This window comes from Antechinus flavipes, chromosome X (assembly GCF_016432865.1).
Source record: "Antechinus flavipes isolate AdamAnt ecotype Samford, QLD, Australia chromosome X, AdamAnt_v2, whole genome shotgun sequence".
NCBI classification, from domain to species: Eukaryota; Metazoa; Chordata; class Mammalia; order Dasyuromorphia; family Dasyuridae; genus Antechinus; species Antechinus flavipes.
The window spans coordinates 8,969,421-8,997,045 of NC_067404.1; the positions used below are offsets into that span (position 1 = coordinate 8,969,421).

Sequence of the window (27,625 nt, forward strand, 5' to 3'; positions counted from 1 at the left end):
TAGCCAGGCACTATATAAATGCCGTCTACTATTATTAGAGATAGTCCTATTACTACCCCCCATCCCTGATTGTTGCCTGTAATGGTGAAGGGAATTGTGCAGCCCACTAGGCTACTCAAGATGGACGGGTGGTGGTGGATGGTTTTGACAAAAAGTGATCTCCATTGGAGATGACAAATGACTTCGGTATCTCTGCCAAGAAAACCCTAAATGGGGCCACAAAGAGCAGGATAGGCTTGAAAGTGACTGAACAAGGTGGAAGAGGGATTAGGTAAATTCAGCTGGGTCAGAAGGCGAGAACAGGAACAACAGGTATAAGTTGTAGACACCTAGTTTGCCTCCCAGTCGGGAAACCTTTGAATGAGGCAGGCTGCGGTGTGGAGGTGGGGTTCTTCTGAGGCTGCTGCCGGTTGTTTTCAGATGGAGAAGGGGATGATGTAGTTTCATTCATTCATTCACGCACCACCCGTCCGTCCACCCCCCCACCCCCCCACCGGTCCATCCATACATCCACCCCCCCATCCATCCGTCCATCCGGTAGCATTTGCTAAGCACTTGTTACGTTCTAGGCACAAGAAGCAAAGCTCTTTCTTTCAAGGAATGTTCTAGCTATGGAAAATATGTGACTCCCCATCTGGAGTAGCTATGTGCCCTAGCCTGTGTTAGGTGCTGTAGTACAGGGCAGGTGAAACGTTCCCGGTCAGCAAGGTGTGGGGGGGGGGGGGAAGGGGAGGGGGAAGAGAGGAAGAAGGAGGGAGGAGGGAAGTCTTCCCCTTTCCCCTCCCCCTCACGCCAAGCCCGGGCGGAGCCAACGCGATCCCACTCTTGTCCACAGCGCGCCACCCTCTGGCCAACACCGCAGGCCCCCGCGCTGCCGAGCGTTCTGTGCCCTCGGAAGACACGCACTGCCCAGACCCTGGCATCTCTGGCACCGCGCCCTGCAGGCGCGGGCAGGCATCGCGGGGCATTGTGGGTAAGTGCTTTAAAAGATGTCCCCGCGCGCCTAGTTGGCCAGGAGCAGTCCAGTCCGGCTCCTGTCACCGCCATGCCACTGTCGCTCACCAAGCGCGGTCTAGTGCTGCTGATGCGTACCGTCGGTTTCTTCATTGGCCTCGTCGGCTACGTGGCGCGAGCCTTCGAGTCCCCCCGGTGCCCCCGCAGCTCCCGGATCGCTCAGCCTACAAGCGAACCCCTGTTGCTGCTTTCTGGGGTGCAGCTGGCCAGACTCATCCGCCGGAGGAAGGTGAGGGGGGCGAGGCAGTGGGAGAACAGGGTGGACAGGAGGGGGCGCAGCGCGCTTCGAGCGCTCGATCCCCAGCAGCTCCGACCTTTGGGGGGCTGCGGCGTGAGGCTGGCCGCCGTGCCGCAAAGCGGTCTGGGAGTTGTAGTTCTTGGCCCTCGGGCGAGCCGGCCCTTTAGATGCCCCAGGCCCACTCAGCGGGACCCCATCCCCTCGCACTCTCACCTGGAGCAGGAGACTTCTTCCGCGGCCGAGTCTGCTCTTTAGGGGAGCTGTTCTTGACTTCCTGGGCCCCGGTCCTCTGTTCTGCTCCTTCCCCTCCCCCTCCTCATTCAAGGCATCTTTCCCAGGCCTTTTTTCCTTTGAGAACATGTTTAACGACTCCTGACTTGGGTCTTTTTTTTTTTTTAATGGTATTTTATTTTTCCAAATACAAACTAATTTAGTTTTCAACATTCCTCTTAGGAAAATTTTGCCTTCCAAATTTTTCTGTCTCCTACCCCACCCCCACCTCCTCCCCTGCACAGCAAGCAATTCTTTTAAACATATTTCCATTTTCATCATGCTTCCAGAAAAAATCATGATCTTATCTTGAGGGCTGAAAGTGGCCAGAGCGTTTGCCTGGACCCTTCCTTTTCCTTAACAAAAGGGGAAACTGAGGCCTGCTGAGAAGCAGAACGGAGGCCAGAAGCCAGGGTTTCAAAATCCCAAAGCTTGGCTGCCCCGGATGACCATCTCAGCCAGGCTCTCCCTGGCTGAGCTAAAAATGTTCATGGAGAAGCAGAAGGTACACAGTGTAATGGGCCTTGAACGTGGAGCCCAGGAGAGGCCCCAGGTGCCAAGGGCGTAAGGACCCGCTGCCTGAGGAGGCGTTCGTGTCTCACTAAACGGTTCTCAAAGGTAGACTTCAGAGTTAGCTAGGTGGCCCAGTGGTGGGAGCCCCTGGTCTGGAGTCAGTCCAGCCTCGGCGCTTGGCCACGTGACCCCAAGACTCTACCTGTTTGCCTTTATCCACTGCCAAAGGAAATGCCGGCCAGTGTCTTTGCCAGAATGCCCCGTGGCCGGCCCTAGAGTGGCGCGGTCCACGGGGTCCCAGCCAGGCACGAGTGAACAACAAGACCTGGATTTAAAGATTTTCCTAAAGTCACTGTCCCAAGAGCTGGAAGGGACCCCTTCCCCCCCCAAACAACGACACCTCTCCTTTCAGCAAATGGGAAAAGCAAAGCCCAGGGATCTTGCAGAAGATGCAGCAGCAGGGCCGGGACCCCTTTCCTTTCTCTGTGAGCTCCACTGCACTGTTGGAGCACCCGGCTCCCCTGACACCTGAGGGTGCAGGTGGAGTCCAGGGTCATTCCCACGTCTCCAACCAGAAAAGGACTTTGAAAGAAGAGCGGGAGGGTGATTCCTGACCTGCTAATTATCAAAGCCTGGTTCCCCCGGGAACTCTCCCCAATCAGCTCCTACTTGGGTCTCAGGCCAGATGGGTGCTTGTCTGCTGTGTGCCACGGGGAGGAAGAGAAGGAGCGGCCCTTTCTGCTCTCCACTTGGCTAGGCTGGGATGGCATGGTTATTCTTTGTAGTCTGTGGTAGAAAAAAGAAGGAGGATGCAATTGTGGTGTCCAGTCAATTCTGGAAGGAAACAAAACAAAGCCCACATAGACTGGCTCTCTTCCTTCTACTAGAGCAAGTGAAATAGGCTGAGAAGGCTCAGGAAACTCAGTGTGAGAGACTTCCTTGAGGGCCTTCCCCAGTTCTGCTCCCGGGACCCGGAAGAGTGCCTTTCTCTGAGCAGATACCTAATGACTTAGTGGGATTCGACCAAGTGACAGGCATTGGCTCTTCGGCCCCTCAGATGCCGGCCCTGCTGGGAGCTGTCCAGTTTCCTGGCTTCTCCGCACTTTATAGACAAGTGAATTCCCCCAGTTTCCTCCTCTTGCAGATAATGAGATCAGACACACTGTCTCTAAGCTCCTTTTCAACTCTGTGATTCAGTGACCAGCTGAACCCTTCGTTACTTAATTTTGCAACTTCTTGGGAGCACGATCTTCCTGTTCAAATCCCTCAAGTCACCCCGATCCCCCTCCTTGTTTCAACATTAACGCTAGGGCTTGTGGCCATTTAGTACTGATTCACGTTCTGATCATCAGCATCCCGCCCTATCAAAAGGGAGACACTTGCGGCTCCTGGGGAAGTAAGCCAGAAGCAACGGGAGGAGGCGGGACTTGGGGCCAGTTTCGTGGAGGTGGCTGCTGCCGCTGCCCAGTCCGTGGAACGTCTGTGGGGGTCCATCGCTAAGGGTAGCTCCTCCTAAACTTGGGGGTCTTCGTGTTTTCCTGCCTTTGCCCACGGAGGCCAGCATCTGTATGACTTAAATGACACAGAAGTATTAACTCTTAATATGACAAGAACCTGCAGCTTTCTGCTCATTGAGCACACTCTGAAGCGGGTGGCTCATCCCCTTTGGGGGTGTCCTGGGCCCCTTGGGTTGTCCGTCTGATGAAATGGAGGGACCCTTCCTCAGAATCACATGTTTAAATACATAAAATACCAGCTGAAGTCCAGTTACCAAAATGTGAAAGATCAGAAAGCTCACAGGTCCTGGGCGAAGAGCCCCTGATGCAAAAATAAGCAATGATGGAGACTCGTGAAGTTGGATATGATGGATACTTTAGGACAGTCACCGACCCTAGAGTTGACCCTTTCCCCAAATGTCCTCATTTTCGCTAACAAGAAAACCAAGGCCCACAAATCTTGCACAAGATCACATAAGAGTGTCACAGTTCCTTTCCCCTCTCTCTGTGCCAGTTACTCTGTGTTCCATTCTTCTACCACTACCCCCCCCCGTGTAAGAAATTAAAAGAATCCATAGCTTCTGAGAGCAAGGCAGGTACAGCTTTCCCTGTCAGAGAGCTTCAGCGGGAAGCTTCCCACCCATCTCATTCCATAGAGAATGTTTAAAGGCCATTTTGCTTTCAGGGGCTTTCAGGCACATCACATCCCTTCCCCATCCACCGGCTCTTTCCCCTCTTGAGTACTTGAGAGGCAAGTTGTATTCCTCCTTCTCTGAATGGTAATCTCTTTCTCTCCATCACCCATAAAAAAATTCCTCACAGTTCAGTCTTTGGCTCTCTCCTCCTCCCTTAATTCTCTCCTTCCTTTCATTCTTTTAGTAAGTATTTCTGAAGGCCCTTCTGTGGGCTAGGTCTTGTGCTGATCCTAACTTCCTGGCACCACCGTGGGCGTGGGAGAGATGCTGGAGGTGGGCATGTGGGGTCAGGAGGAGAGTGGAGACCCCCCCCACTGGGGGTCCCTGAGCCTCGGGGGTGGCCACCGTTTCCTGATGACTCACAGGGGGGCAGCCGCTGGAATTCCATTCTCAAGTAAGATGGCTCGTTTACTTTGTCGTCTGCTTCTTGTCCCTCTCGGCAGAAGCTTTCTGACTGCTTTCCCTGCCTCCCCATCTCTCCCCTCTCTGCTCCATCCTACAGTGCAAATCTTCCTAAACCATCTCCCTCATCCTATTATTCACCTACCTCACTGAGGACGCTCCACTGCCTTCGAAATATAGGTCGGACCCCCTCAAACGCTGACCCACTGCCAGCTCTGCAGAGGGCAAGTCAGCCTAGCTGAGCCACAGAGGAATAGACAGGAGGCAGTGCACACTGGGCACTTCACCACCTGCACCACCTCTGTCCTCAAGTCCCAAAGGCAACATCCCAACCTGCTGGGAAGATCCGTGCTCCCCACTGGCCCCGCTTCCTAGCTCAGCCCCTGAAGCCGTCATCCAAGGAGTCACTTTCCATCCATTTGAGACCTGGCCTTGGATCAGGTGACTCTCCATCCCATCAGTGGGAGTAACATTTAAGATGATGTCTACCCCAAGAGCCACCGGGCCTTTCCAACTTGCAGCTGAAACCTGCCGCACATGCTGTCTTTTCTGATAGAATGTGAGCTCCTTCAGAACAGGGAACTGTCTGTTTGGGGGTTTTCAAAATTTGTCTCCCCGGGGTAGGTTTTCCCTTCATTTGTGCCACCTCACAAGTGGCTTCCTCTGCCTGCAGTGAGCTTCCCCCCGTCTCTGTTGATCTCCTTTCTACATTATGATACCAACAGTCTACTCTATATGATGGTGATTTGGGTCCTATTTCTCTACCCGCTAGAGGGGAAGTTGATTTAGAACAAGGGCTATGTCTTAATCCTTCTGGTATCCTTCCCTATGCCTATTCTTCCTCACAGACTGCCTTGTTCAAGGTAAGTGCACCAAAGATATTCATCAATGCCATATTGATTCACCAATTAATTCAAATAAATTCATTGATGGAAAATTCATCCATTCACATACTATTCATTCATTGAATATTAATTCATTAAGTAATTGAAATAATATTCATTAATGGCATCATTGAAGTCTTTGCAAATGTGCATTGCTACTCGCTTCTTAATGTAGAATTTTTTTTTTAATTTTGCAGGTGAAGTGTATAGATGTCATTAACACATATATTACCCGAATAAAGGAAGTGAACCCGATGATCAATGCCATTGTCAAGGATCGGTGAGTCGGAGTCCACGACCGGCTTTTGTAGTTATTCATAAGCGGGCAAGGATTTACTGCCAGTGAGAGGGGTGCAAGTCTTTCCAATGCTTGTTGTCTCTTTTAGTGACAATGATTAGGAAACAGCATTTCCCACCTCCATGTCTCTTGGGGAAAAGGCTGGTACCCGTGGGGTTCTAGATGCTTTAGTTTCATGGTTCGTGGTGCCTCCCTCTTGATTGGTTGTCTTCAGCAACATTTGATAGCATAGTTAATGGCTAGAAAAATGCCATGGCAAGCAGGAGGCAGGAGGCGGGAGGCAGGAAGCAAGTCTCCTGGGAAGGGAACACAGCTTGCCCACCTTGGACTCCTTTCCACTAAGTAACCCTGATATTAGCAAAGCTCCTTTGGACTGTCTCTCTGTGACTCCTAAGTTGCAGGTGACCTCAGTGATACTTTCATGATTCAAATCCAGTTGCTTCCCACAAGAGCATTTCCACTCCTTGGCTGAAGACATATACCAAGATACTGAAAAACCCTGATTGCAAGCAATTGAGATGGACCCTTTGTGCTCCCAGTGAAGTAATGGCTTCCTTGGGGTAGCAGTCTAGTTCAGATACTCACAATAAATGTCCTTTTGCCTGTCACGTTCCATATTTTTATGCTTTTCTCTTAAATAAGAGTTTTTGTTCTTCCTCCTTAGATTTGAAGCAGCTCAGCAAGAAGCTTTGGATGTGGATAGAAGGCTGTTGGAGGAACAAGAAGATGAAGCAACACTAGAAAAAAAATGGCCCTTCTTGGGGGTCCCTTTGACTGTCAAGGAAGCTTTTGAATTGCATGGTAACCTTTCTCTCTCTCTCTGTCTCTCTCTCTCTCTCTCTCTCAGTCTCTTTCTCTTTTTGTTTCTTTGTCTCTCTCTCCATCTCTCCTTGCCTCCCTTCCCCCTGTCTCTCTGTCTCTCTCTGTCTCTCCTGCCTCTGTCTCTGTTTCTCTCTTTCTTTTTGCTGAGACAGTTGGGGTTCAGTGACTTGCGCCGCGTCACGCAGCCGGGAAGGACTCGGTCGCTGAGGCTGGGTTTAAAGTCAGGTTCTCCTGACTCCAAATCCAGTGGCTGATCCACTGCTCCATCTAGTTGTCTTATCCTTTATTTCTCTCAAGGGGTATTGGGACTGACTTGAGCGGTGATATCTATTTCCCTGGTCCTCCAGCAGAAAGGACAAACCTTTGTCCAGTGCCTTCTATGTGCCGGGCATTACGCCTTGGTGAATGGCAGACAAGGCAATTTAGGTGGGTGGGGCCCAGAAATGGAGCAATCGGGGCAGGCCTCCTCTAGGAGTCAGCTCTGTGGGGAAGCCAGAGTGAGGGGGTGTATACTATGCCTCCAGTGCACTGACATGCCCAAGGAAGAGGAAGGTTCAGAGGTGCCCATGCACTTAATGGCCTGGTTTCCATTAGACTTCCTAGTTTATTTATTTATGTTCAGTCAAGCTGTTCTGTTTTCTTTTAGGTCCCTGGGCAAGTGGGCCAACTGGGATCTTTCGATCAACATAAATCTTTCTGTGGTGTCCATTAATCATAAAAATCAATCATATATCATGTACAATTTCATCATGAACTGTGTTTATTAGTGAATTATCTGATTGATCATAAATCTCTCTATTGTGTTAATCATGAAAATTCATCACATATATACCCAATTAAATTATGTATTATGTTAAATTTATTGGCAAATTACATGATTAATCATTCAATTTCTTATTAATCATGTAATTGTTAGGTTTATATTCTATTAACATAAATACAATAATAGAACAGAATGGAATAATAAATATTGTATTTATAGGCTATTAAGATGTTATATGGAATACATGGCTCTGTACTATACATAATGTGACATTATTATGTATCAATACTGATTATAGCACGAAAACACAACCCCAAGAATCAGTCGTTTTGTCCCACCTTTGTCCCAGGAATGCCCAATTCCTCCGGCCTGGTGAACCGTCGGAACGTCATCTCCCAGACGGACGCCGCGGTGGTGGCGTTGCTGAAGGAAGCTGGCGCTATCCCCCTCGGAGTGACCAATTGCAGCGAGCTTTGCATGTGGTATGAGTCTAGCAACAAGGTTTACGGCAGAACCAACAACCCGTATGATGTGCAGTGCATCGTGGGTGGTAGTTCAGGTGAGTTTCCTGTTTGAGGTCACAGGGAGGAACTGGCCCGTGAAAAGTCTGTGGTGAAGTGAGGATCAATCAGTCCATCGATAACCACTGATCGAGTCCCTCCAGTGTGCCAGGCACGGGTCTGAGTGTTGGGGATACAATGAGAAGCAGAAAGACATTCCCTGCCCCGAGGAGCTTGTGATCCAATGGAGCTGACAAATGGTCCCGATGGCCCGATCGTTCTGGCTTGTAAGCGGGTAGATAAAGCCATGGCTTCTTTAGGAAAATCTTTTCAACACCAACCTACACTTTGAAAAGAGATCATTGCAGGATGGTTATTTATTTATCTATATTTGTTTGTTTGTTTATCTGTCTATTCATGTATTTTTGCAAAAGCTTTCTAGCTTTAGGATGAGTTCAGGCAGGAAGTGTTAGCTCCCTGTGGTGAGCTAAGACTGTGGTTTCCTCTGCTGAAAAAAAAAATCACTGTTATATTTTATTACACTGCCTTCCTTTCTAACGTAATGTTATTCTTCATTTTATTTTTTATTCTGGCTTTAACAAAGACAAAGATCCATTTTCATATATAAAGTAGAACAAAAATAGAGGCTCATTTGTGAAAACTAGAGTCTCTATTACATTCATTTTGCTTTAAAAATGTGTCTGATCAATTCAGAGGGCAGCTATGTCATGCAGTGGATAGAGCACTCGTGCTGGAGTCAGGAACGCCTGAATACAAATCCGGCCTCAGAAACTTGACAATCACTAGCTGCGTCAACCTGGACAAGTCACTTCACCCTGATTGCCTCGCCCCAAACCCCAAAACTGCATAGATAATTAACCATGCTACTTTTTGCCTTTTATTTTTCAATTAATAAGCATCGATATATTAATTATTTCATTAATTTAATATCTTATATCATAGGATAGAATATAATCATGTATAATACAATATGTGATGATAGTTAATATAATAATTATATAATGAATGCATACTTAATTACATCATTTAATTTAATAAATATAGTGCAGGATAAAAATAATATTATGATAGACTTAATTACAAACAATTTTAAAATGGTATGGTATATACCAAATTGGAAACAATTATACATTACCTATAATTGTGAAACTAACACAATAAAATGAAAGATGCACTATAATATTATCTTATTGTACTATTATAATAATGTAATAATTGCAATGAATTTAATAATATGATTAATAAGTTCATAATTTTTGCAATTGTTTATTTTTGTGATTTTTAAATGAATTACAATAAATAATTTTGTGATTAATCACATGATGTAATAATAAAGTAGAAGCATAGTAAAAGTGATGACATAATTATATAGGCTGATAAATAATTTTGTGAATAGTCATGCAATTTAATAATAAAAACAATACTACATAATGGTACATTTGATTATAATCATATATTACATATAATATGACATTACAACTTTATCATCTAATAAATATATAACTAATAAATGATAGTATAATTGACATAAAAACTTATATAATTATATATGTAATCCTATATCAATTATATAATAAACATTGCTACATAATTAAATGACCATAATCTATTGTGCATATTATAAAACCATGCATTACAAGTTCTAAAGCATTGTAACATAATATAAATCTAACATGACAATCACACAATTGATAAGTAACTCTGAGTAATCATGCAGTTTGTTAATAAATGAAACATAATACATAATTCAATTGCACATTATAAATGATTATTATAATGTAATATATAAAACACTGTAGATTATATAATTACATGCTGCAATAGCATGTCATAATTATCCTGATAACCATACAATAAAATATTATATAACTAATCATACAAACTTTATTATCATGTTATATACTTGATCATTAAATTGATTACATATTATAATAAACTTTATTATTAGTCATATAATTTAACATAATTGCATGGTTCATTATGATATAATTGATAGCATAAGTATACAGTATGATGATTGCAATGAATATGATTTAATTGTATGGTTAATAAATACTGAATAATGAATCATGTGAAATTAAATGGTGAATCAACTATATAACATAACAATGTTGATCACATGTAATCATAATAATACATATTTGCATAATTATGCATATACGTTAATAATTTAATAATGGCACACAATATATAATATAATACAATAATGTTACTATAATATATTAATATAATATAATCTATTATATGCCATTAATGCACATATGTAATCGACACGATATCATATAATATGCATAATATATAACTATATGTTATATATTAAGTGACAATTATATAATATGATGAAAATAATATAATATAATTGTATGGATAATGAACAATTGAATATTAATGTATTTTAGCTACAATAAATTAAATATACTATATAATAGAATTGTACAATTGGTTATATAGTTATAGATGATTATATCTAACCATGTATAATTCATATGAATATGTGCTTAATATGTTATGTACATTGCATAGTGTGGCAATTACATCATATAGTATAATATCTTCCTCATCATTTCCTTACAGGATAACAGTATTCCATCACAATCATATACCATAATTTGCTCAGCCATTCCCCAACTGATGGGCATCTTCTCAGTTTCCAATTCTTTGCTATCGTAAAAAGAGCCGCTAGAAATATTTTTGTACATATCAGTCTTTTTTTTTTTTCCTTTGATGATGTTGGGATATAGACTTAATAGTGGTATTGTTGGGTCAAAGATTATGCATAGTTGGATAGCCCTTTGAGCTAATCCAAATTATTCTCTAGAATGGTTAGACTAGTTCACAATTCCACCAACGATGCATTAGTATGCCAACTGTTTTACTTCTCCAGCATTTGCCATTGTCCTTTTCTAATATGTTAACCAGTCTCATGATTGTGAAGTGGTACCTCTGAGTCATTTTAATTTGCATTTCTTTAATCGAGAGTGATTTAGAGCATTTTTTCACCTGATTATTGATGGCTTTAATTTCTTCCTCTGAAAATTGTCCGTTAATATCGCTTGACCATTTATCAGTTGGGGAATGACTCTTATTTTTGTAGATTTGGCCCTCTCCGATTTAGAAACGAAACTTATCAGAGAAATTTGCTGCAAAGATTTTTCTCCAGTTTTCTGCTGCTCCTTGAATTTTAGCTGCATTCCCTTTTTTATTGCATAGAAACATTTAAAATTTCATGTCATCCAAGTTATCCATTTTACTTCCTACAAAACTCCCCATCTCTTAGTCGATCACTAATTTCTTCCATGTCCCCCTGTACATATTGATCTGTACCTTATTTCTGCCAAATGATTTCCATTTTTCCCAGCAGTTTTTGTCCAACGATGAGTTCTTTTCCCAGTGGCTGCGCTCCATTGGTTTATCAAGCACAAGGCTACTGTGCTAATTTGCTTCTGTACATTGTGTACCTAATTTGTTCCATTGATCAACATCCCTATTTCTTATCCAGTACCAAATTGTTTCAATGATTACAGCTTTGTAGAATAGTTTGAGATTTGATACTGCTTAGGCCCCCTTTATCCTCATTTCCCCCCACTATTTCCCTTGATGATATTCTTGACCTTCTGTTCTTTCAGATACATTTTGTTATTATTTTTTTCTTGCTTTATAAAAGAATTCTTTGGTAGTTTGACTGGCATGGCCCTAAATACATTTTGATTATATTGGTTCGGCCTCCGCATTTCATCATCCTGGCCAGTTGTTGCATCTAATGGCTTTTTCTCAATCCTTATCCTGTTTGATCTTTCACTATAGCTTTCAGTTAACCACCTCCTCTCCTTTATACTCTTTTCCTTCATATATCGACACGTTTTTCTCCTGGTTCTGTCTGAGCTCTCCCTAATCTGTGCTGGATCTTTGTCTCATGCTAACTATGGGCTTCCCCTAAGCTTTGTTGTGAAACCTTTTATCTTCTCTCCTTAAAATACTTTTCTTGACGATTTCATCAGCTCCCATGTATTCAACTCTGATCTTTATGCAGATGAAAATCAGATCTATTTGTCCAGTACCAACCTCTTTTCTCACCTCCATTCTTACATCAGCCACTGCCTACTAGATAGCTTGATTTCAACATAGGCAGACCTGAACTCATTATCTTTTCCCATGAACCCTCCCTGCTTCCTCTTTTTCTTAATCCTTCCAAGACTGTCACTATGGAGGCATCTACATGGTGCAAAGGATAGAGCACCAACCCTGAAGTAACAAGGACCTGAGTTGAAATCTGGCCTCAGGCACATAACACTTCCTAGCTGTGTGATCCTGGGCAAGGCACTTAATCCCAATTACCGGACACACACACACACACACACACACACACACACACAGGGAAAAAAAAGAAAATCACTGTTCTTCAGTTACACAGATTACTCTTTCTTACACCCCTCCTATACCTAAGCAGTTGTCCAGTCTTGTGGTTTTCTACCTTAGTAACAGCTCTCCAATATGGCCCCTTCTCTCTTCTGATCCTACTTCCCCATGTTGGGGATTAGTATAATAACCAGCTGATGATCTGCTGCCTCAAGTTTCTTCCCAATCCAATCCATCCTTCTTTCAGTCACCAAAGCCATCTTCTTAAATCTCAGGGCTGATCTTGTTTCCTCCTACTTAGTAAACTCCAGGAGCTCCAAGAAACTCCTCTGGTTTTTAAAGCCCTTTTCTATGGGGTGCCTGTCTTCTGTAACTCCTTCCACTTCCTTCCCTCCCATGTACTCTGCATTTCAGTGACTCTGGCCTCCTTGCTGCTCATTCCACAAGACCCTTCATCTTCTGAATTTATCTAGCTTCTCTCAAGTCTCAGTTAAAGTCCTGTATTCTCAAAAAGCTGTTCCCCTTCCTCCTTAATCTTGGTTCCTCCCTGTAATAATTTCATCTTGTATTTACCCTGTTTTGGTCATATTTGCACATAGTGATTTGCACGTTATCTTCCACTTTTGACTGGGAGCTCTTGGAGAGTGTGAGCTGTTTTTAAGTGTGCTTCTGGATCTGTGGCACACTAGGTGCTTGACAAATGTTTCATAAGTTGACCTGAGGCTTTGCTCAGAGATGGTGTGGAGCTGTCTTCTTCTGGGCTTATTTCTTGTGTGTCCTGGATTCTATGATGGTTTTGTTTTTATGATTTTTGCTCTTTTGTTACATTTACTCATTTTTCCAGCCTTACTTCTTCTGTTATGGTCAGGTGCTGTGAATTCAGAAGTAACGATGGTGCCTCTTTTGATACTAATCTGTATTATCTAGAGTCTGGGTGCCAATCGCTGTAGTCTCCCGAGACCTTAGGAGTGGCACCAGCCAGCATGCCATGCTGCTGGAAGGGGCAAGGTGTCAGCTGTGCCCTGATCGCTGCCCTCCTGGTCCTGGCCCCCAGGGATAAGACCCTGGTTTGGGGTCAAGACAGCATTGCTGCAGACCTCTGGCTTCCCTGGCTAAGCCTGCACCCATTCCCTGGTGTTCAGAGGCTTTTGGCTGTGTTTCCCTGGGGACCTAAGTACTTACTGTGAGACAGGGAGCCCCCATGGTAGAGAGAATGCTAGGTCTGGAATTAGGAAAACTCACCTTGGTGAGTGCAAATCCCACCTCAGATACTCTCTAGCTGTATGACCGTGGGCAGGTCACTTCATCTATTTGCCTCAGTTTCCTCATCTGTCAAATGAGCCAGAGAAGGAAATGGCAAAACATTCCATACCTCTGCCAAGAAAACCCCAGATGGGAATGTAAAAAGTTGAACACAACTGACAAATGGCCGACAACAGAGTACTTATTGTAAGTTCTCCCTTAGATTTTAATCGTCTGCTCCCCAATGCAAGAGGAAGAGTCATTTTCTCATCTGGGGACCAAGCTTGGTCACTCTAACTTCATACGATCTCTCTGTATAACTACCTGCCACTCCTAGCTGTGGCTCCCAGCATCTGTGGCCTGTGCAGTGGCCACATCCTCCCAGCAGACTAGCTAAATCAGGTTGGGGGTAACTGAGAGTCCTCAGACCTGTCAGTGAGGCTGGGGGTGTCTGCCCCAAGCACACGGAGACTTCCCCTGGCAAAACAGTTTGTTCTGCTGGCTATGGAGATGGCTGACGAAGGTGCCGTGAAGCACTCAGGGCTTGGTCAGACGTCAGAGGCACCGGGGTTGCCCACGCTGCATCCCATACCGCCCCCACTGATCTTGACTTTGGTCTTGCCATTGAACTTGGTGATACTGGCTTTTATAGACTGGGGATCTAACAGTGCTACTGGTCCTCAAGGAGTCTCCCGGATGGCCCCTACATCCTAGGAGAGTCCCAAAGGCATGAACGCAAATGGAATTTTTGGAGTGGAAGGATTGGAGGGGAAGTTTCTTCCTTTTCTCTCTGTGGAATTATGTGTATTCCTCTTCTGTGGCCTATAGAATATGCAACTTATGGCAGAGCAAGTGCATGGCTGCCATTTTCTTTCTAACAAACAGATGTTGCTCTCGATAGGATCTTGCCCGAACTTTTCCAAACATGTTTTTCCAGGAACAGGTCTGGAAATCTCCATGTATCTAGCCCAGGAGATCTTCCTCTGATGCTCTGCTTCCTGCTCACATTCTAGGCCCTTACCTAAAATCATCACAACTTGGCGATAGTTGAGTAACACTAGAGGTACCTTAGTAATCTTTGCCTTCTCCCTAGGGCATGGACATGTCCTAGAGATGATCCTAGATAAATCCAAGAGATGATAAGATGAGGATGACCACTCCTATAAGCCTTTATTTAGTACAATGCACAAGATGGAGTGATGCACGATGTTTCAGGGGTTCTTGCTTTTCCACTACCGGGATTCGGTGGAAGGGCTTGTTTGTTTCCTTGAAGGTTGTCTTTCTTGTGTTCTCAGGAGGTGAAGGCTGTGCCCTAGCTGCTGCCTGTTCGGTAATCGGCGTGGGCTCAGATATTGGTGGCAGCATCCGCATGCCAGCTTTTTTCAACGGCATCTTTGGACATAAACCCACATCAGGTAATGCTCATCCGGGGCCAGGAGCAGAGAGGGGTATGGAGGAAGAGATCCTTTGCTCATCCTGGTCATGAGGGAGATTATAGTCTCTTACACAGGACTGAGGTTCCCATAACTTAGACATGTGCAAAGGGTTTTGGGACTAGAAATTTGCTATTGTAATTCTGGGAGCTCTCAATTAGTTTTCAGTCTGAGGATAGCCATGCTAAACATGTCACAATTAAAGAGTACAGTTTTGCTCTTTTGATATCTCGAAATTGAGCAATACAAATGGAAGGCACAGAAAATAGGGTAAAAAATGGGATCCAGGAAGAAATGGAAATGAACAAGAATCACATCAGGAATATGGCCAGTTGTTACAAGAAAGATATCGACTGTCAGGTTAGGAGAGAGCAGAATATTTGGGGGAAGGGGGCGAACATGATCTTCTTCTGGTGTGGTGGTTAGCAGTCTACTTTGCTTGGTAGCCACGACAGTAGAATTGCAGCCCCTTGAAGTACTGAATTAGATAAAGATTTGAACACCGAGACAAACCTCTTCTTTAAAGAGAGGCTAGTTCTGTCCACAAAGAAAATCATTTTGTCTTTGACAAGGAGGTATAAGCCCACCTACAGAAGGGACTGAGCCAGATGTCCCACTTCTAGCCTCTGGTTAAGTCTGGCCAGAGGCATGGCGGCCCTCTCAATTCAGCTAAAGCCCATGTTCTTGTTGCACATTGCGTCTGTGATCGTGTGCCAGGTGGGCATGTATAGGCCGCATGTAGACTGTCCTTTAGAGCTACTTTCCCCCTCACCACCTTACTCAGGGACTTTTCTAGAAGTCACGTGACTTTGGAGCACTGCTTCCTTTCAGCCAGGAGATCCACAAGTGCCTTGCTGATGAATGGGTTTCACCTTATCGTAGAATACCTGGATGGGAAGCAGCTGAAAGCCATCTTATTGTTTTGCTCTTCCTCCTATTTTGTAGACTTCCCTTTAACCAGACCATCTCCCTCTTTCTCCCTCTGGTCTCACTTCAGCTACAGCTAGGGTGGCCATAGTGGTTACACGGGTCCTTTGCCATGTGGGAAAGCTTATATGGACCTGCTGGAGGTCAGAAGTGTGGGGCTTTTCCAGGCTAATCCCATGCCTGTGCTTTCAGGGGTGGTCTCCAATGAAGGCCAGTTTCCCATGGCTATGGGAGCCCAGGAGGAGTTCCAGTGCACCGGCCCCATGTGTCGCTATGCTGAGGATCTGGAACCCATGCTGAGAGTCATGGCGGGACCTGGCCTCCATAAGTACCATCTTGACATTATCCTATGCCATGACTGTTTGATACCGTTTGTGTTTTCTTTAAATTCACAGTACCTGGTGTTTTGATGGTGCTGTGAGGATTACAAAGTGCTTGAGATTCACCCTCTTATGAGGGGATGGTGGGATGTCATGGGTATGATTTGTGGGAACAATTGTCTTCCTTTTCCAAATGAGGAAACTGAGACTTCAAGAGATGCCGAGATCTGCCCGTGGTCACTTGGCTAGGAATTGTTGGCAGTGGCGTTGGAGCCTAGCCCTCTCCTGATCCCAGCATGAGCCGGCTTCTTCCTGCTCCTCTTTTTCCTTCTCCAGACATTTGCCAGCTGCACAATAGCCTTTCTCCAGTGGGCACCTCCTTCCACTTGAAGTATATTAGTGAAAGGTGTGCCAGTGAAGGGAAGGAGCAGTAGAGTGCTGGGGTAGGAGTCAGGAAGATTTCTCTCCCTGAGTTCAAATATAGCTGCACATAATGACTAGCTGTGTGATCCTGGGCAAGTGTCTTGACCCCCTCTGCCTCAGTTTCCTCATCTGTAAAATAGACTGCAGAAGAAATGTCTAATCACTCCACGATCTCTGCCAAGAAAGCCCCAGAGGGGTCAGGAAGAATCAGACATGACTGGATCCTTCATTTAGAGGCAAGACAGCTCTGGAAGAACAGAAAGAGCCCACCAAGGGGGAGGTGTGGGTTGAGTCAGAGGCTGCTGCATCCACGGGCCCTGGCTTTCTAACGGTGTAGAACACTATTCACATCTCCTTCCCCTCTGCATGCACCTATTGGTTATATGCAGAAGTGAGCCTCTTTGAGCCTCAATTTCTTCTTCTGAAAAATAGACTTAATAATATGTGGAGGACCTACCTCCCAGGGTGCTTGTGAGGTTCAAAGGAGATCATGTATGAATCTGTCATTCAGTCATCCGGTTGTGCTTGGCTCTTTGTGACCCAGTGGACCATAATATACCAGTGCTGTCCATGGGTCTGTTTGTTTTGCCAAAGATCCTGGAGTCTTTGTCATTCCTTCTCCTTAAATCAAAATGGAAAGGACTGCCCCCTAAAGTCCAAGGATCTCGGTTCAAATCCCCCCCCGCCTCTTGTTACATGGATAACTTTAGTTGGGTCTGTTAAGCTCAATTTCCTCAGCTGAGAGGTCCCTGTTCACTCCAGAACTCAGATCCTGTGATCCTAAATAAATGTCTGCTATTAAATGAGATAGAGAAGCAGTATAGAAAAGTGATAGAAAGCAGTATAGACAAGGGTGCACTGCTTGATCTTCACAACTGTGTTGTATTCTCACTTCTACGTTCCCTATTTTGAAGCTGGCACTTCAGTGAGATAGGACCTTTCAGCAGCCAAAGAGTTCAAGTAACCCTAATCCCACCTTGCCTCTAGTTCATGTATACTGCTATCAGGGAGCAAGAAAATAGCCAAGGTTTCTGATACTAGGTGATTTAATCTCAATAAAAAGTTATTTAAAGAATAAAAAAAAAACAACTAGGTGATTTTAGGCCAGTGGAATAATACGAGATTTAGCATGCTTGTCTAGTCCGCATCTTTGTATGAGAAAGTCTTTTAAAAAAAAAACAAAAAACAAAACTAGAACTTGTCTGTTTGGTAATCGTCCCAACTTTTGTTGACAAATGATGTGACCAGATTGGCTGTGTAGAGGAGTTCCTGGAGCGGGGATAGATGGCAGGCAATGAAACAGATTAGGAAGCTTTGACACTAGTCCTGGGGCCAGTCTAACAACGTCTGAGCCAGAGGCATGGTCAGGAGAGTGGAAAGGGAAGGAGATGCTCTTGGGGTGAGATTGTCCAAGTATAAGATCAGGGCTGTGGCCACTGATTGGAGTTGGGGGGAGATGTCAAGCTTAGGTGGCTTTGGGTGTGTGTTGCTTCATCACTGCTTTGATCAATACAATTGATCAAAATTAGAGGGGAACACCACACTCAACCCATTTTAAATTTTATTCTTGCCCCCAAGGTCTCTTAATGATCTAATTTGCAGGGGCAGATAGGAATAGGAACTTATTCTCAAGCAGATATTAGCTGCCCCTATCTTCTCTTACCTCTCTGACTGAAGGTGCTGCCCTACCCCTAAATGTCTTTCCTTATTGGTGTACACATGATATAGAAATGTTTTGGAAGAAATCTCTATATCTGAAGTTCAAAGATTCTGACAGTCTTGAGAAAAGTCTATTATAGCTCAGTACTTTAGGTAGGAGGAAGAGACAGAGGTAACTATTTTCTTAATATCTCATTCCTTTTCTTTACCCTCAGGTTACAGCTGGATAAAAAGTTTCCAGTACAAAAAATAAAATTCTACTGGATGGAACATGATGGGGGCTCATTCCTTGTGTCCCGAGTGGACCAAGAATTGCTTCAGGCCCAGAAGAACGTAAGTAGGAGCAATATTGATTTATGATCGTCATCACGTAAGAAGTGACATAATAGCCTTTCTTGACTGCTAGTTTAGAATACTAATGATGAACATGTGAGTAGTATTGTCCAGAGCCAAGTCTGGATGCCATTTCACGTGATTATAGCAAAAGTTCTACCAGACTCCCACTCCTAGCTTCAAGTAAAATAGTTGGATGTATGTATATGGTGGAGAGAAGTCATGGGTTCATAGATTTCGAACTGAAAAGGACCTTAGAAGTCATCTTATATAACTCCTCATTTTATTTTTTGTTTTTAAAAATGTTTTATTGATGCTTCTCATCTTTATGCTTTAGTCACAAATAGACATGAATAAAGGTAATTAAAGAATGATGAATTACTCATGTAGACTGAATCAAATAATAAAAATAACACTATCTACATAAATTACTTTACTTTTTCAGTGCCGTACAAATGAAAAAAATGATTGTATAGCTCTAGGAAAAAAATAACCATTTCATCTGGAGGGACAAAAGGTCAAGACTATCAAGGGAATCAATGAAAAGATCGGGAAGAGGGCGTCTGGCAGTACCAAATCTCGAACTATACTACAAAGCTGTAAAGGTCTAAACAATTTGGTATTGTTTACCAGAGTGGTTGATCTATGGAATCCATTAGGTACACAATATATAGAAGTAAATGAGCAAAGTAAACATGGTGTTTGATAAACACAAAGATCCCAGCTGTTGGGACACAAACTTACTATTCAAGAAAAAATTGGGGGGAAAACTTGCAAGAGTGAGTGTGTGTGTATGTGTGTGTGTGTGTGTGTGTGTGTGTGTGTATGTGGGTGTGTGTGTGTTCAGCCAATTTTTGCTTAATTCTTAGTCATAATTATAAAAGCTTCTATTCATATTTTGGTGTGTATTGGACTTTCATCATTCCTTTGCATTTTATGTCCAGTAGTGTGATTGCCATGATAAAAGGTATGGTCAGTTTAGTAATGATTCCAAATTGCAATCCCAAATAGTTAGACCACTTGTTTCATAGCTTCATTCAAAGTGTATCGGTGTGTTTGTCTTCCATAGCCTTCCCAATATTCTTCGTTTTTTAATCTGTACCAGTTTGTATAGAGCGATGTAGAACTTCAGATTGCTTTCTTTATATTTGGAGCATGCTTTTCTGTGCTTGTAAATTTTATTTTGAAAGCAATTCATATTCTTTGATCACGAACACAATGTGTTCATTCTGTGTCAGTTCCTCACATAGTTTTGATGTTGTTGTTCAGTCGTTTTTCAGTTATGTCTAATTCTTTCTGACCCACAGGATTACTATGGAAATATGTTTTGCATGTTTGCACATGTATAACCTATATCAGATTGCTTGTCTTCTCAGTGAGGGGGGAAGTGAGGGAAGGAGAAGATTTGGGACTCAAAATTAAAAAACCCAAATTTTAAAATTTGTTTTTACATGTAATTGGAAAAGTGAAATGTTAAATATATTTTTTAAATTGTATAAGAAATGACAAACCAGATGATTTCATAAAAACCTGGGAAGACTTACATGAACTTCTGCAATGTTAAGTGAGAAATACCGGGAGAATATTGTACACGGTAACGGCAATATTATACAATCATCAACTGTGAATGATAGCTATTCTCAGCAAAAATGATCCAAGACATGGAGTCTGAATGTAGATCAAAGTATATTACTTTTCATATACTTCTTGTTTGGGGGGTTTCTTTTTTGGTCTGTGTTCTTTTATAATATAGCTAATTTGGAAATGTTTTACAAAGCTGCAAATGTTTTACTTCTATTAAATTTCCTTCTCAACGAGAGGGGACAAGTGGGAGAGAATTTGGAATTCAAAATTTAAAAAAAGATAAATGTTAAAATTATTTTTACATGTCATTGGAAAAAATACATTTTTCCAAGAGCAGAGAAGTTTTTATTTCACCCTTCCTTTTTAAAATAATAGCTATTTATTTTTAAAATATATGCAAAAGATAGTTTTCAGTATTCACTCTTGCAAAACCTTGTGTTCCAAATTTTTCTCTCTTCCTTTCTTCTTTCTCCCCTAGATAGCAAGTAGTCCAATATATATTAAACATTTGTAATTCTCCTACACATATTTACACATTGATCATGCTGCACAAGAAAAATCAGATCAAAAAATGAAGAAAATGAGAAAGAAAACAAAAAGCAAACAACAGAAAAGTGAAAATACTATCTTGTGATCCACATTCAGTTCCCACACTCCTCTCTCTGGGTGCAGATGGCTCTCTCCATCACAAGTCTGTTGGAACTGACCTGAATCACTTCATTGTTGAAAAGACACATCCATCAGAGTTGATCATCACATAATCTTGTTGTTGCCATGTACAATGTTCTCTTGGTTTTGCTCACTTTACTTAGCATCAGTTCATCTAAGTCTCTCCAGGCCTCTCTGAAATCAGCCTACTGATCATTTCTTATAGAACAATAATTAAAATATGTTAAAAAAATAAAATGCCCAGGAGAGAATGGAAAATTCAAAAGGAAACATAGATCAATGGAACTATTTTAAAAGTAACATGTATGAAATGGAGATTCATGATTTCCTAGGAAATTCTCTTTTTGTGTTCTGCTATAAAACAATAGCTAAAAGACAATGCCTTGCTTGAAGTATATAGAAACAATATACTATTTTCTATGAGACTGTTTTCGTTGTAAGTCTGAAACTTCTTCCCAAACAAACCCCCGATTCTGGGCGTGGAACCCTGTAATGACTATGGATTATTTGGGGCTCTGTAAGAGCTGAAAAAAAATGGCTTCTATGCATAGCCAGGTCTGACTTAACATTCTTAATCGGGCAGTATTTCTATCATCTTGTTAGTGTGCAGCCAAAATGGTGTTAGCCATTCATCATTCAGAGAGAGTCATTGGTTCCTTCTGATAGGCTGAAGGATGAAAGTGAACCCCCCTTCTTGGAATCCTTGTTTGTGTTTTATAAGATACTTCACTCACTTTGATATAGCCAAAAATTTCAGTTGATGATTTTTTTTTGTTTTTATTTCTATTTGGTATTAGGTGGTGAAGCACCTGGAGACTGTGCTAGGTGCCTCAGTTCGGCATGTAAAACTTAGTCAAATGAAATACTCTTACCAGATCTGGGTCACCGTGATGTCGGCCAGGAACCACGATGGCACGGTATGGTATCCTGGGATTGTGGTATCACAATATGCTTTGAAGACTGTGGGTTTTCTGTGGCTGAGAATACATCCCATTTAATGCTATGGGTGACAAATGCTGAATTTTAATACTGCAATTGTGTTTATAGTAACAAGAATTTTTCAGGATGGATGCATCTTCCCTGATCATTTTTTTTCATTCTACAAATCTATTTTTATCTCTCTTGACAAATTTTATATTAACATGAAAAGGCAGCAAATTTCCTAATATTCCTTGTTATATGGTTTTCTGCTGGATCCCAGAGTCTTGCATTTGAACTCAGGTCCTCCTGACTCCAGGGCTGACTCCATCCTCTCCATAGATTTTTAAAAATTATTTAAACTCTAAAAGTGTTTTGCTTCTGACGACTCTCTCCCCCTTTCCCCCAATCTGTTCTCTTTTCTATCACCTCTACCACTTTCTCTTGTCCCCTTCCCCTCCTACTTTCCTGTAGGGTAACATAGATTTCTGTACTTAATTGAGTGTGTACATTGTTCTGTCTCTGAGACAATTCTGATGAGCGTAAGGTTAAATTACACTCTTCTTCACCTCTCCCCTTCCCCTCCACTGTAAAAACTTTAAAAAATGTTCTCTCTTAGGTGAGATAATTTATCCCACTATCCCTTTCCTTTTCCATTTCTCCCAGTACATTTCTCTCTCTCACTCCTTAATTTTATTTTTTAAGATATTGCCCCTTCATATTCAAGTCATGCCTCTGCCCTTTGTCTATATCCACTTCTTCTAACTGCCCATTATTAGTAATGCTCATTATTATACTCATTATTTATTATATTAATTAGCAGTTATACTCATTGTTAGTCATGAAAAACATTTTAGGAGTTACAAGTATCATCTTCTCATATAGGAATGTAAAAAGGTTAACCTTATTAAGTCCTTTATGATTTCCCTTTCCTGTTGACCTTTTTATGCTTCTCTAGTCTTATCTTTGAAAATCAGATTCTTCTATTCAGTTCTGGTCTTATTAAGAATGCTTGAAACTCCTCTTGGATATCCGTTTTTTCCTCTGAAGAATTATACTCAGTTTTGCTGGACAGGTGATTTTTGGTTGTAGTCCTAGCCCTCTGGAATATCATATTCCAAGTCTTCTAATCCTTTAATGTAGTAGCTGCTCAATCTTATAATACCCTGATTGTGATTCCATGACACTTGAATGGTTTCTTTCTGGTTGCTTGCCAGAAAATTTTCTCTTTGACCTGGGAGCTTTGGAATTTGGCTATAATATTCCTGGAAGTTTTTGATTTGGGGATCTCTTTGAGGAGATAATCAGTAGATTCTTTTGATTTCTATTTTATCCTCTGGTTCTAGAATATCAAGGTAGTTTTCTTTGGTGATTTCTTAAAATATGATGTCTAGGCTCTTTTTAAAAATCATGACTTTTAGGTAGTCCAATAATTTTAAAATCACCTCTCCTTGAACTATTTTCCAGATCAGTTGTTTTTGCAATGAGTCATTTCACATTGTGTTCTATTTTTTCATTCTTTTGGTTTTATTTTGTTGTTCCTTGATTTCTCATAAAGTTATTAGCTTCCAGTTGTTCAAGTCTCCTTTTTAAGGAATTTTCTTCATTGAGCTTTTGTATCTCCTTTTCTATTTGGCCAATTCTACTTTTTTAAGGAGTTCTTCTCTTCAGTGAATTTTTATGCCTCTTTTTCCTGTTGACCAATTCTGTTTTTTAAGGTATTCTTCTCTCCTCATTGGCTTTTTGTACCTCTTTTACTATTTGGCCTAATAGGTTTTTTAAGATGTTATTTTCTTCAGTATTTTTGTGTCTCCTTTATCAAGCTATTGATTTGTTTTTCATGATTTTTTTTTGCCTCACCTTCAATCCTCTTCCCGATTTCCCCTCTATCTCTCTTTCTTGCTTTTCAAAATTCCTTTTGAGCTTTTCCATCACCTGAGACTGATTCTTATTTTTCTTGTTGGTGACTTTGGATTTAGGAGATTTGCCTTTGTTTTCTTCTTCTCGCTGTGTTTTGATCTTCTTTGTCACCATAGAAACTTTCTATGGTCAGAGTATTTTTTTCTCTTGTTAGTTCATTTTCCCAAACTATTACTTGACTTTTAAAGTAGGATTTTGTTTCCAGTTTGGAGGAAGCACTGGCCCAAGCTTCAGGGATTTTGTGCATCTGTTTTTAGAAATCCTTCTAGGGATGTAATTTTTCAATTCTTCAAGTGGTATGATCTAAAGAGAGGTGTGTTTACTCCTCTCCTGCTCTGGGCTCTAGTCTGTGAGTGACCACAAGCACTCTTTTCTGCCCTGGAACTGTGAGCCAGGTCCACGGTTCACTGTGACAGCAAGCTCTGGTGTGCAAGTGCTCCTCCTTACTGACCTGCCACTCAAGACTCTAACCTGGATCCAGATATGGGCAAAGCAAAGAGTCCTGCTTTGTACTAATGGAGAGATCCCCTGCGATCTCCTTCTGAAAAGTTGTTCAGTCCCTTCCCGTCTGTGGGCTGAGAGCTCCCGAAACAGCTGCTCCTGCTGCTGGCTCACTGACTCCCAAGACCTATTCCTGGTTTGCTGGGGCCCAATCTGTGCTGGTGTGGCCTGTGTCCAGCCGTGCAGTAGACCTTTTCTACTGACCTAAGTTGTCTTTCACTGGAAAATTATTTCACCCCATCACTTTATGAGTTTTGCTGCTCCAAGAATTGTTTTATGTCATCACTTAAAAGTGTTCATTTAAATATTTGGAAGAGAGCTCGGGAGAATTGTTGACTTTTTCCATCATCTTGGTTCTGTCCTCCTCTCCACAGACTTTTGGGAAAAGCAGCCGAGAAGATTACTCTGACCTATTTGCTTCAAAATATCATTAACACAAGTATTCACCTATGTGTGTTTTATTTGACAAATTTCAGGAATCAGTGAAGTTCCAAGAACTGCTGGGAGATCATGGAAAGCCTGTATGGCCCCTCTGGGAACTGGTGAAATGGGTCCTTGGGATGTCAACACACACCATCCCTTCTATTGGTATATCAGCCAACTTCTCTCATGGGGAAAGGGCAGTAAGAGGCATGGGCCGATTTTTAATTCCCAAATCCTTGCAAATTTCATTTTGTACAGGATGGTTCCCTTTCTGAATAAGGCCATCTGTGAAATGTGGGTGTGGCTAACAAATGGAAAGATAGCTGTCAGTTGGGGTTGTGTTGCCAAAAGTTCCACCACAAAGTTTCTTCTTCTTGTTTTCTTTCGTGACTACAGTAAATTAGCCTGAAGGCAAGCTTTGAATATTACATACGTTGTGTTCCAGGGGATTCAGGCTTGAAAATGGTTGAAGCAGGGAGCTGCTGCTCAGCAGGGCTCTTCAGGCACCAGGAAGAGGCGACAGTTTAACCAACCTGTGCCCTAAACTGATGCTCTATGAAAGCTTTTGGCACCTTGCCTTTTTCTTTCCTGCCGATGAGAGATGAATGACCTCCTGGGTTGTGCCATGGATAGAGTAAGAAAGGGCGCTAGTTAAAAGCCTAGGAAGGAGAGCAAACTCTCCTTCCTTAGGTGATGAATGTCTTTAAAAGGCCCAGATAATTCCTTTGAGGGAAAATAAGAGGACCAGAGACTATATATGGAAATACTTTCCCAAGCAGGGAGCATTAAATGTGAGTATTCTTTCTAATTTCATATTAATTTTTATTGTCACCCCTAGGTCTGGGCCTGTTGGAATCAGTTCTCAAACATGACCCTCAGACCTATGCCAGGTTTGAAGAATTAAGGCAAGTCCTTCGGTCTGAGCTTGTAGGCATGCTGGGAAATGATGGGGTCTTCTTATACCCCTCCCATCCTCGAGTGGCTCCCAAGCACCACTTCCCTCTGACAAGGCCTTTCAACTTTGCTTACACAGGTGGGTTCCAGCTTGGAAAGAGATGAGATCGTCCATAACTCATCCTCAGAACCGTCAGTCATGGGGAAGTCAGAGGGGGCACACTGACTGTCTTACGAAGCCAAAGCCTGCCAGCTTACCTGTTGAGTGCCTCTATTCCTAACCTTTCCATTTGAATTCTAATACAATGATGAGGCCCTTGAAGGCCTGAGACAGGTGTAGCCTGGAGAATCAATTCAGTGGGGATGTCGTGCTTGTGCTTGAAAGATCGCTAAGTGGTGGGGGGTTCAATTTGTTCTGGGAGCTTCAGAAGATAGACCCAAGAACAAGGATGGAAGCAGCAAAGAGAAAGATTTAGGCCAGATGTCAGGAAAAATTTCCTAATAACTAGTCACCCTAAGGTGGCAGCTTTCAACTGCAGGGCTCTCCCTCTCTCCAGGTCTTCTGGCAGAGGCTGGACAAACATTCCCTGGACGTGTTAGTATAATGATTTCTTTTACGTATGGGTTAGAGCAGATGGCTGTCAAAGTCCTTTCCCACACAACTGATGTAATCGCCAATGACTTTCTTATAATTCATGCTTCACTCTATTTTGACAGTATTCCTGCCTTCTTAGTATAGTAATTTCCCAGAAAACTATCAAGACTTCCCCACTTCTTGCTCTGCCCTGCACTAAATTGCTGCAGTGTCCACATTTATTAAGGTCCTCTCCTCATCCTCAGTAGGTATTCATATGTATTGACCACAGTGTTCTCAATGGATTGATACCCATTTGTTTCTGTGCATACGCATCTCTCCACTCCCCTTCCCAGCAAACCTTCCCTTATCACCAAACCAGATGGCACCTGCCCCTGCCCGGCGGCATCTACAGTACCCTAGCTCATCTCCTTTTTTTTCTTGTGCCAAGCATGGCTTCACTTCATGGGTCTCTCCGTTGATCCAGTTATCCTTGTCCTACCGTTCACTTGTGTGTTGGAAAAAGTAACATAGCCAGCAGTGCCAAAATGAGATGTTGTGCATAGTTAATTTTGACCTTTCCTTTTGTGCCGACTTAGCCCTGAACTTATAGAAAGCGAATAAAATAGCTACAGTTTTTGTGAAGAACGAGGAATCAAGGAATCTTAGAAAACAAGTGTGATTTTCAAAATGCTACTTTTTCTTTTTTCTTTAGGCATCTTCAATGCACTCGGCTTTCCTGTGACCCAATGCCCACTTGGCCTGAATAGCAAGGGCCTTCCTCTGGGTATCCAGGTGGTGGCTGGCCCCTTCAATGATCACCTGACTCTGGCTGTGGCTCAGTACCTGGAGAAGAGTTTTGGTGGCTGGGTCTGTCCTGGAAAGTCCTAGAATTATCTTTCCAAAATTCAGATTTATCCTATTTGTGGGTAAACAAAGAGCTAAGAGGGATAACTAATATTCAGCTAAAAAAAGATCATGTTAAGCTTTTAGAAATCAAACTAACAGATGAATCAAATTTCACAAGGATAGAGTCCACCATCTGGATTCAAGAAATCAATGGCACAAGACAATGGATGGGGAAAGCATGGCTGGACAAGAATTCACGTGAAGAAGAGTTGGAGACTTTGTTGGATTGTAAGCGGGATCCCCATGATTACAACAGTTCACTGACATCAATTTTGTTCCTTTTGGACTCTGTCCTGGTTAATCTAGAGTTCTTTATTTCATTTTGGCATCACATTTCAGGCGAGATGCAAATGAGCCTAAGTATGGGGTATAAAGAAGCAGAAATTGCCATAAAAGAGTTATTGAAGTTCTGGGAACATTTGGCCTCTAATTGTAGCGTCTACAATTCTGTCATTCTAAGGTTGTTAGGAAGCAGGCACTAGAAATCTAATCAGCACTTGTTGGGGGAAGGGGGAGGCTCTCAATGTGCCTTTTCTTGGAAAGTCACTTTCCTACCTCATTTGCCTGGCTCATAGTTGTACTGGCTGGAAGAATCGCACACTAGCCCCAAAGCGAACGCTACTA

General features: G+C 42.5%; 1 protein-coding gene across 1 annotated transcript; it reads left to right on the forward strand.

The window, feature by feature from the left end:
* Window positions 1–820: 820 nt before the first annotated feature.
* Window positions 821–27,417, forward strand: FAAH2 (fatty acid amide hydrolase 2). Its single transcript, XM_051967937.1, has 11 exons — window positions 821–1,243; window positions 5,710–5,792; window positions 6,475–6,611; window positions 7,745–7,954; window positions 14,810–14,929; window positions 16,067–16,202; window positions 18,492–18,609; window positions 21,660–21,779; window positions 24,678–24,789; window positions 25,463–25,657; window positions 26,808–27,417. The coding sequence occupies exons 1-11, from the start codon at window positions 1,046–1,048 to the stop codon at window positions 26,981–26,983; spliced, it is 1,605 nt and encodes a 534-aa protein (XP_051823897.1). The 5' UTR covers window positions 821–1,045; the 3' UTR covers window positions 26,984–27,417.
* Window positions 27,418–27,625: the final 208 nt, after the last annotated feature.